The 10568-nt window shown below is 41.6% G+C and overlaps 1 protein-coding gene across 1 annotated transcript; it reads left to right on the forward strand.

The window, feature by feature from the left end:
- The first annotated feature begins 3312 nt into the window (after positions 1–3312).
- TPBG (trophoblast glycoprotein) lies at positions 3313–5207 on the forward strand. The gene has a single exon (XM_030558324.1). It carries the CDS (start codon positions 3313–3315, stop codon positions 4477–4479), a length of 1167 nt encoding a protein of 388 aa, XP_030414184.1. The 3' UTR covers positions 4480–5207.
- The last annotated feature ends 5361 nt before the right edge of the window (positions 5208–10568 follow it).

The following is a 10568-nucleotide window of genomic DNA, read 5'->3' on the forward strand; positions in this document are numbered from 1 at the left end:
CCCCTGTCTCCAACACCCAGATACCCAGTTGCCAATGGGATCCAAACCCCGAATAAATCCATTTTACTTTGTATAAAGCTTATACAGGATAAACTCATAAATTGTTCACCCTCTATAACACGGAAAGAGAGATATGCACAGCTGTTTGCTCCACCACAAATTACTTGCTTGTTCTGGGTTAATTAATAAGTAAAAAGTGATTTTATTAAATATAAAAAGTAGGATTTACATGGTTCCAAGTAATAACAGACAAAACAAAGTAAGTTACCAAGCAAAATAAAATAAAACACCTGAGGCAAGTCTAAGTCTAATGCAGTAGGAAACTAAATGCAGGTAAATCTCACTCTCAGAGATATTCCAACAAGCTTCTTTTACAGACTAGACTTCCTCCTAGTCTGGGTCTAGCAATCACTCACACCTCCATAATTACTGTCCTTTGTTCCAGTTTCTTTCAGGCATCTCTTTGGGGTGGAAGATTATCTTTTAAGCGAGCTGAAGATAAAACGGAGGGGCTTTCAGGGCCTTATATAGTCTCTCTCTTGTGCAACATCACAGACCCAATATGAACAGGAGTACTTGTGGCACCTTGGAGACTAACACATTTATTTCAGCGTGAGCTACAGCTCACTTCTTCGGATGCATAGAATGGAACACACAGACAGGAGATATTTATAGATACAGAGAACATGAAAAGGTGGAAGTATGCATACCAACAGGAAGAGTCTAATGAATTGAAATGAGCTATCATCAGCAGGAGAAAAAAACACTTTTGAAGTGATAATTAAGATAACACTTCCTGGGGTCATAGTGTGACCTCCATAAAGCAGTAGATACACAGACAAACATACTGACTTAAAATAGAACTTTAGAAAACTTTTTAAATTCTGTAAGTAGTTTTTCTTTCTCCTTGCCACACCAGTTGTCATTCAAGTGGTTGACAGGAAACCTAGTAAATAATTCCCTGCACTCTGCTTTCATTAACACAACATAAATACTTCAGAAGTCAGACGCTAAATCAACTAGATTATGTTTCTATTTCGGACAAAACTCTTCTCCATTTTTTTTGTTTCTGTATTTTTTACTTTTCACAGTTTGTTTTATGTTGCATTACACATTTTTGTGAAGTGATTTGTGTTTTAGTGGCTGCATTCATAACGCTTCCATAAGGACAAAAAAATTGCTGCTGGTTTGAACTATTTTTACTCCCATAAAACTGCCTCTATATTCCCCAGGCATCACTCCAAGCACAAATACTGTTATCTGCCCACATAAAGTGATTGTCTCCGTATTATCAGAACTTGCAATTTGATTGATACTATCTTTTACACAGCAATCACAGAAGGACAGACCAAGGAAAAGGTACTTCTATCCCATTCTCACTAGCAAATTTAAATATACAATGTATTGTTTTGAGATTTTTAGTTTATAATTCTCTTGAACATGGAGTCACTTTACATTAGATCTAAAATTCACTGATATTTCAATCATGTTTGAGCTTCAAGTTTGTTCATTTTAATCAAACATAAGTTTATAAATTATCAGCAGAATGTTCCCCAAAGCCACCTGTCCTAGAAATCAGTTGGTATGGGAATGGATATTTTAGAACAAAATATCAGGCTAGATTTAAGTGCAAAATCATCTTTAACAAAAATGATGGACCCCAATCTCCTTAAGTGTACCTTAATCACCTGTTCTCTGCAAAGGTGGGCTGGCTCTAGAGCACAGTAGCTATTTCTCAGGTCTAACAAACACTCCCTTTTTGTCCCCAAGCATTACTGCACTGAAAGTTGTGTGCTGCTGTGATCAGTTTCACACTTAGAAGGGAAGACTGACAACTCCTTGGTAACTGGGCTGGCTGCTCTTGTCCTCTTTGAACACCTTGACGAAGCCTCCAACAATGCCACCTGTTATTCCACCGAGAGATATGGTGAGCGAGGTACTATCGGTCCAATCACTCACTCACTCACTCACTTAGTCTCTCTAATAGCCTGGGACCAACAGGCTACAACCACATCTCTTAGCTGAGTCACATACAACGCTAGTACTAGTCTTTCCTTTGTTGCAACAGCCCTTCAAAGTTCTTCAGCCTTCCTCTCACACTGGAGGGCAGGGAGGATAGTTTTTTTTTTTTCCCCACACTCCGCTGTCAACGAGGCGCCACTGTCAGCCCACCTCGACCACCTTGAAACCGAAACCTGTTACACACCCGTCAGCTGACTGAAAGCTTTAGTAGGGGGACGTTTGATCTTCAACAGGAGCCTGAGAGCAGGGCCGGGGAGGTTCTCCTGTCTTCAAGGTCAGTCACATTTCTGTCTGCTGGGGCTGCCCTGCTCCGCCGGGATCCCGTCAGTTCCTCCCTGGCCGGACTGGGGAGCGCTCCACGTGGCTCCGCTCAGCTCAGCTCTAAGGTAAATGTGCGGAAGCAGCACCAAGCTGGGGAAGCGGGGACCTCCCTCTGGGGCTCCATGGCACCGGGCCGCGTGCCAGCGCTGGGCTGCGAGGGGATATTCCCGGAACATGGAGCGGGCCTTCGCAGGGGGCATATCCCGGCCCCTCCCCTGGCCGCGGTTGGTCTGCGCTGGCAGCGGCGCGGGGCGGGGCGAGGCGAGGCGCTGCGCGGGGGTGGGACGGCGGGGGAAGAGGTGGCCGCAGAGCCGGGGGAGCCCGGTCACTTCCTCGCACTCGGTTGCCGCGGAGTTCGCACGGGGCTCGCTGGGCGCCGAGCCGGGAGGTGAGGCTGGAGGCGGCGGCGCGGGGTGCTGCGCCCCGGCACAACTTTGCGGGTGGAGTCGGGTCTCTCTTGCAGCGGCGGCTTTGGCGGGGCGGTATCGCAGCCGCCACCTCTGGACTGGGGCAGCCCGCTGAGCCGCGGGATGGGCTAATGCTAGACTGAGGTTTCCCCGGGCGCGGGGCTCTTCCCCTGGGAGAGCAGGGAGGGGACAGCTGTGCCGGGTAAGGGTGACCCCGGCGGGCGGCCCTGCGCGGGGTGGAGGGCAGGGGTGCGGCTGGGGAGCCTCCCTTTATTGCGCGGGGGGGGGCCCGCTCCGCAGGTCCGGCGAAGTGCTGCTGCTTTATCCGTCTCTTTGCTCCTTGCAGGTCTCGCTGGGGGTGAGGGGACGCCCCTCCCCCTCGCCCCGCGCCTAAGAAGAGGAGCGGGTGGCCGCCTGCGAGGCGCCCCAGGCCCTGAGAGTGCTGCCTGGCTCCCCTCCTGCACGCCCCGGGGGCAGCGGAACGTACCCCCGGCGGAGAGTTTCTGTCCAGGCTCCCGCGGCGGGCAGCAGCGTCCGGATCCCGGCGAGCGCGAACCGGGGGATGGCGGGACGCGCTCTGCGGGGCGCTGCGCCCCCGGCCCCGGGCGGGGAGAGGCGGGCGGCGCTGGGGCTGCTACTGCAGGTGCTGCTGGGCTGGGGCTCGGCTCAGCAGCCCGGCTCCTGCCCCGCGCCCTGCGAGTGCTCCGAGGCGGCCCGGACGGTGAAGTGCGTGAATAGGAACCTGACGGCGGTGCCCCCGGACCTGCCGCCCTACGCGCGGCTCCTCTTCCTCACGGGCAACCGGCTCGCCAGCCTCCCGCCTGGCGCCTTCCTTTCGCCCCCGCTGCCCCAGCTCAGCCTCCTCAACCTGAGCGGCAGCCACCTGGAGCAGGTGGAGGCGGGCGCCTTCGCCAGCCTGGCCAGCCTGAGGCAGCTGGACCTGAGCGGCAACGCCCTGACCAGGTTCAGCCCCGAGGCCTTCGGCAACGCCAGCAGCCCCCTGGAGGAGCTGAACCTCAGCAACTCCCTCAGCAACCGGAGCGCGGTGGCCGCCCTGGCCGAGCTGCTGGGCTCGGGGGTGCTGGGCAACCTGAGCCGCCTGGAGCTGGCCGACAACAGGCTGCTCTCGCTGCCCGCGGGCATGTTCTCTTCCCTGCCCAGCCTGCAGCACCTGGACCTGCGCAACAACTCCCTGGTGAGCTTACAGGCCGCGACCTTCCACAGCCTGGCCCAGCTTCAGAGCCTCGACCTCAGCCACAACTCCCTGAAGTGCCTGAAGAACGCCACCATAGCCCAGCTCCGCAGCCGGCCGGTGCTCCGCAGGGTCAGCCTGGGCCACAACACCTGGGTCTGCGACTGCTGCATTGAGCACCTGGTGAGCTGGCTCAAGGAGAGTGAGCAGGTGGAAGGGAAAGGGGCCTTGAAGTGCTCTTACCCTGAGAAGATGCGGGACAAACCCCTGGTGAAGACCAACAGCTCAGACCTGGACTGTTCCGTGCCTGTAGACATCCAGTCCCAACTGCAAACTTCGTATGTCTTCTTAGGGATAGTGCTGGCTCTCATTGGAGCCATTTTTCTCCTAGTTTTGTATTTGAACCGAAAAGGAATCAAAAAGTGGATGTACAATATCAGAGATGCATGTAGGGATCACATGGAGGGATATCACTACAGATACGAGGTGAACGCAGACCCCAGGTTACCAAACCTCAGCTCTAGTTCTGATGTATGAAGATACACTATGGAAGCAGGGCAAGGCACAATAGCTATGCATGAAATGTAGACTTAAGCTTTGCCCCCATGCTCACTTCCCCTCTCCCAGAGAAACAACAGATTTATTTGTGCCATGTGGGGTATATGCCTGCATGTAATGTAATGGTGATGACAATTTTCTGTTACCCTGAAACATTGAGCAATTGTGCATGGTGTTGGGCTGTACATAAGAAACATGCTGCTATTCCCTCTCTTCCCTCCCATCCCCCACCTGTTTTTCTTTGGAACTTGCTCTCAATACTCTTTATTTGAAACATTTTTCAAGATCTAAAGTGAGAAAGATCCTCTCTTCGATGTTCCCAACCTGCAAGAGCATATAAAATTTACCAATACAGATACTATCCAACAAAAGCTGCCTCAACTTTTTTGGGAAAGAAGCTTTATTCATCAATTACAGTTTTGTTCTTATGTATCCTAACAGAAAAGAAAATAATTTATTCCATAAACTACTACAGATTTTAAAAGCTCCTAATAACTCTGTACAAAGAAGCAACTAAAATAGTGAGCATGCACAAATACTTTGTAGTTTTACATGTTAGGGAAAACTTACAACTTCAATAAGCGGCTTACTCTTTGGTAAAGTTCTTTTTATGGTAGTTTACGTGAAAGTAGGATGCTTTTTTAATATAAACTGCATATAAATTCAGTTTGAACTGTTAAATAATTCAATAAAGGTTCTTACAGAGAGCTACGGTTGTGCTGAAATTTGTTTAATGATACAACTGTAAAATAAATGCATGGAAGTATAAGTTTGGAGAATATAATGTTATTCACAGGTAGTTGTTCCATTAATTCATGGAAAACAAATTCTGTTTTTATAGAACAGGGTCTAGTTTAGAGTCTAGTTATAAGTATTCACATGGCAATTTGTGAAACACCATATAAGAATGTATAGATTCCACAGGGAGAACAGATTTTCTTTAGTAAAAAGCCCAGCAAACAAAACAAAAAAAAGAAACAGAGGCTAATACAAGTTCTCCCTTACCACTAAAATACTGCAAGATTATAATTAAAAGCAATAGTTTAGATGCAATTTTCTAAAGCTTTAAGCATGCATCGTCACAGCTGATTTTAAACTGGAGTGTACATTTTCACAAATTTGTATTTGTTTATAAAGTAGATTTTTCCATAGTAAATTAAATGTTGACAAATCCTTAAGGCACAATTTGGCACATGAAACTTAACTTATTTGAAACTTGCAATCCTTGGGCAATACTGCAGTAATCTACACTCTGCATCATGTTTTGAGATCTGACCTAATTTTACTGCTTCTTAAAACTACTAACAGGTGATCTTTAATAATAATTCTAGACATGTTTGTGCTTAACATTTGCCTATAAGTGACATTTTGTTTAAATATTTATGCAAAATTCATAAGGAAGGACTTTATCATATTGCCTAGTATTTAATTTTGATGGCACATATTGAAAGGATAGCAACTGAACCATCTGTAGCCACCAATAACCTAATAATCTCTCTTATAAACAGATTCTAAATGAAGGGGGACAGATTTGCATTGAACTTTTAACACTTAATTTAATATTTCCCCTTTTTGGCTGAGCATTTCAATTATTTTATCTGACATTCTGAAACAATACTTAACGTAATATAAAGTTTGTCTGGTACAGAGATTATTTTTGCTTTTAATAGTGAAAATTTTAGTAGCTATATGCCTTTCATAAGACTTTTTATGAACATAAAGTAGCTCTTAAACTAAGATATTGGGTAAAAATATAAACTTAGTCTGACAGTTGTCACTATTTAAATAGCTTTTTTTATTCCTGCAGCCTGTGGCATTCTCAAAGTAACTAATTTGTTTTTAAGACTAACTTCTGTAGCTTGAAATCATCAACATTCACTAATGCTGACATTTGTTTTAAATGTACAGCATATGCAATTTTGAGAATAAGGAAAAGGGACAAACACTCAAAATTTTGATGAATGTTTTTTAAAACTAATGACCTATGATAGCTTCTACTCTGATGATGAATATAAGAAACGCAGAACGCTAAGTTCAGTTTACAGATTCAAAAAAGAACAAAAGCCCAATACCTTCCCAAAAGTCAGTTAAAGTATTTCAACCATAGTGCAATTAGTGTCTGAATAATTTACTGTGCAACTACGAAAAATTCCTTAAAGCTCTTGATTACTTACTAAATGCAGAATAGTCTGTTGTAAGATACTATTTGTTAGCTACATGATAAGCTATGTTGTATTGGGTATTGCAGAGATTGTCACCTTCCATGTCATTGGCCTGTAGGTACTACAGCTGTAGGTACATAATGTATAATAATAATTTCAAATATATACCAGCCAAGCAGTTTCCTGGAGGTGTGGCCTTTGTTAATAGATAAGTTTAAAATATCAGTCTGTCATACATAGCTTATTAAGGATAGCTAATTGACTATTTTAGTCACATAATCTGTAACTAAAGAATTCAGCAAGTCAGTGTTTGTGTAGTGGAAAAGTGTCTCAATTGTACCAAAATCTGTTAGACTCAATGATTATCAGTGTTTTTGTATGATAAAGTCACTGTAGTAAAATTGTTGAATTAGTGACACCTGCTTTAAAAATAAGTTCTGCCATTTGCTTTCAAGAAGATTTAGTGTATGACCATTAGACTGTGACAGTGTTGTGTTATGCTGATATGCACCTAAAATGTTTGACCAATAATGAATGCTTTGGTGTTTTTTTAGAGACTATAAAATGCATCTGATCTTTAAAATCTTTTCTACACAATTAATGGTTGGAGCTTGTCTTCCTTTCCTGTACGAAATAGTTAGTACACAGAAGACAAGAATAAGAGTTATACAAGTGCTTCTGAATTTTTGAAAAATGTACATTGTAAATGCTTTGGGATTGCAGAGTTTTCTAAAAGCATACTCTTTCCTGCTGCTTATCCTGCTTTGACACCTTAAATTTCATCTAATTACTACTTCCAAAGCAGTTTAACTGGTGGGAAGGCTATTTTATTCCTTCAGACTTTAATAAAAAGTATGCAGTATTAAATGCTTTCAATTTTTTTTTTATATAGGCAACAGCTGAAAGTTCCAAATGGGCTGGTTGTCATTCAGGTTTCATAGGAAATAGCATCTGGCCTAAAGCAAGGGGGTAAGCTTCAAGAAGGATGAGTGGTCAAGAATCAAAAAGGATAAATACTATTAGATTAAGGGGTACATCGCTGTCCTAAAAGTAGTCTAATTGTAACAATCTTAATCTTCTTTAAGAGGGGGAAGCAAAGTGAAGCTGGGAGTTAGAAGAATTTTAGTATGTTTCTCATAAATATGGAAAAGTGTAGTTTGGATAAGCTGTCATTGTCCATCCAGGGATAGAAAATTCCCCAAATCTTCGTAGGCCCAGTTAGCTGTTAAGTAGCTAAACGTTTCATATATTCAGCAAAACAGAGCATGACTGCTAGATTAAAACTCCAAAAGTAATCAGAATTTTTACATACCTGTTTTTAAATCTTGTTGGCTAGTTTAACTTTTAAGCATGGCTAATAATGCCCTTCTCACAGATAGTCAGGCGAAGCCGTCAGTTCAAACCAATATACAGTCTGCCAAAGCTCCCATTGAAGTTATACATAGACATTATGTTAACATTCAAAGTTTTGTTGCACTGAGAGCTAAAGCTCTAATTTTATAACTAACAGATGTTTTCAATGAGACTTTGTTATAGATCTATACTGTAAGTATACTGTTTCTCCTTTTCTCATTCCCCAGAAATCCATTTGTAGGTATTTATAATGAAAGGGTTCCACAAACAGAAAATCAGTCTGAGTACTGCATTTTGAGATTCACCGTTGTCATTTTCTCCTAAGTTTTGATACTAAAAGGGCCATTGTCACAGCTGACAGGACCAAAACTTGACACACACTTATTCCTTTCTGCAGCAGCTGAGTGTTCATGGGCAACCGCACATTAACTCTGAACACATGATGAAGGAAAATAACATTTGGTAAGAAAACATTTAAATTCCAAGCTTCCAAATTATTTTGTATACTGTGATGGAGGGTGAGGGGTTGAAACAATAAAATATTTTTAAAACTATGAAAGAGACCTTGATTAATTCCCATTTTAAATTTGTCAGCAATGATAATCCCAACACACCTGATCAGTACAATTATTGATTGATATCAGATAGTGTTCTTACACCGTCGGAGACCCATGGGCTTTCTTATTGTGGACTGTCTTCATGGGTTTACACGCATCTTTCTAACGAGGTATGGCAGTGAGATTTTTGTGCAAAGCAAGTAGAGGTAGGTTATTGTGACTTTCTTAATGCAGGTGTTTCACCTGTGACATTTTTGGTGTGGCACAATGGAATACAGATGTATATAGCATCAAACAGATGTGATCCTTTATAAACAAATGTACATGTTTTCTGCCCAAATGGGCTTTCAATGCTCTTTTAAGTGTAAGTTTCTTTTAAATTGTCAAACCAACAAACTTGCAGTCTTTAAGACTGTTGAACATTATGATGTTCTGGGCCTGTTACAGTTCCTATTAGATCAATGGAGACTCCCATTGAATTCAGTTAGATCTAGATATCGCTAATGTAATCAATATAAATCAGAATAAAAATGGGGATTAAGCTACTAAAAGTTATTTTGATAGAATTATTTATACTGTAGCTCTTTAAAAATAGTAATTATTTACACTTTTTTTTTCCCCAAAGCATTCATTGGACAGCATTTTCCTCTTTTGGAAAACGGTGAAATACTGTGTCTCTTGAGTTTGAGTTCTCTAAAATTATGCATGAGATAAATAGCATCAGAACAAACTAGTAATATTTTAATAGACATTGTGGTGAAAGATTTAGAAAGTTTAAAGTATGATTATTTTAGAAATCTTATGCATGGAAGAGACGTGTACAATTTTTAGATTCAGGGCATGTGCAAATTAAAGCTATCTTTTATAATTAAGAATGATTGTTGAACAAAGACATGTTGGTTTTGCTACTAGATTACTTATAAATGTTGTGTGCTCTCTCGCTTTTGATTTGTCTACTTTAAATTTTATAGGCAATGCTGGATTGTGGTTTTTAAAGAAAAATTACATTCTTTTTTAGTAGAGATCATGGATTTAGTACCAATTTTCATTAATTAATACTGATAAAAGCCATTTGTGTGCAAACTGCATGACTTTTTTTTTTGGGTGGGGGGGCAAGTAAATTTGACAAGTGATATAAGGGATTGTGGCCTAATTATTCTTATTGTTTTGAATGTAATGTGATAGCTTTCTGATTTTTTTTAAGCTTAATAAGTCCACTACTTTCCAAGTTGCATATTGATTTTTAACACTTAATGCTGATGGAGTTTCAGGTTTTTAATGGTTAGATCAAAAAAAATCTGTATTTTACGGTCTGCAAATATATATTTACATATCATGAAATATAAAGAAATTATGGTGGCTGATAGTGTCAATTCTCTTACTATAGGGAAATTATTACAGAAAAATTGCCAAGAGTTCTGCCTACAGAGGTTGAAGGCTCAGTCACTTAAAACAACAACCAAAAAACACCTTTTCCCTTGGGAATAAATCTCATTTTAAAAATCCCTATTTTCTAGGAACATTTTAGATTGTGACAAAGTGGAAATAAAAGTGAAGGCTGCTGTTTTGTCGTCTGAGACATTGATATTGCAGAGGGTTGAGGTCATTACAGTACTGTTGTGTTCTCTGTTAAAATACATTGGCACAAGAAGAAATCTGAATGCATGGTCAGTCTTAACTCTAACTTTTGTTTCATTCTTAGTGTTAACGCAACACAGAAAACTACTTAAATGTAAACATATTGGGGTTGTCTACATATTGGAGTTTTACAGTCTGAAAACATCCGAATGTGTGTATGTTGAACTTTATGTACTAGAGTAGTCCCATTGAAGCCAATGAGTTTGTTCATGAATTTAATATAGGGAAATATTTTTCCTTTTAAGCATATAAACAAAAATGCATTGTTGATACCATTAAAAGTAAAATATTAACTGTCAAGAGTTTGTGGCATCCATTATATTGGTTAATTAATTGAGAATTGTTGTTTACTCCTAGG

This window comes from Gopherus evgoodei, chromosome 3 (genome assembly GCF_007399415.2).
Source record: "Gopherus evgoodei ecotype Sinaloan lineage chromosome 3, rGopEvg1_v1.p, whole genome shotgun sequence".
Taxonomy (NCBI): domain Eukaryota; kingdom Metazoa; phylum Chordata; order Testudines; family Testudinidae; genus Gopherus; species Gopherus evgoodei.

What these genes read in the sequence shown, in the direction of transcription:
- TPBG (XM_030558324.1), top strand. Translation starts at nt 3,313, where the DNA reads ATGGCGGGACGCGCTCTGCGGGGCGCTGCGCCCCCGGCCCCGGGCGGG.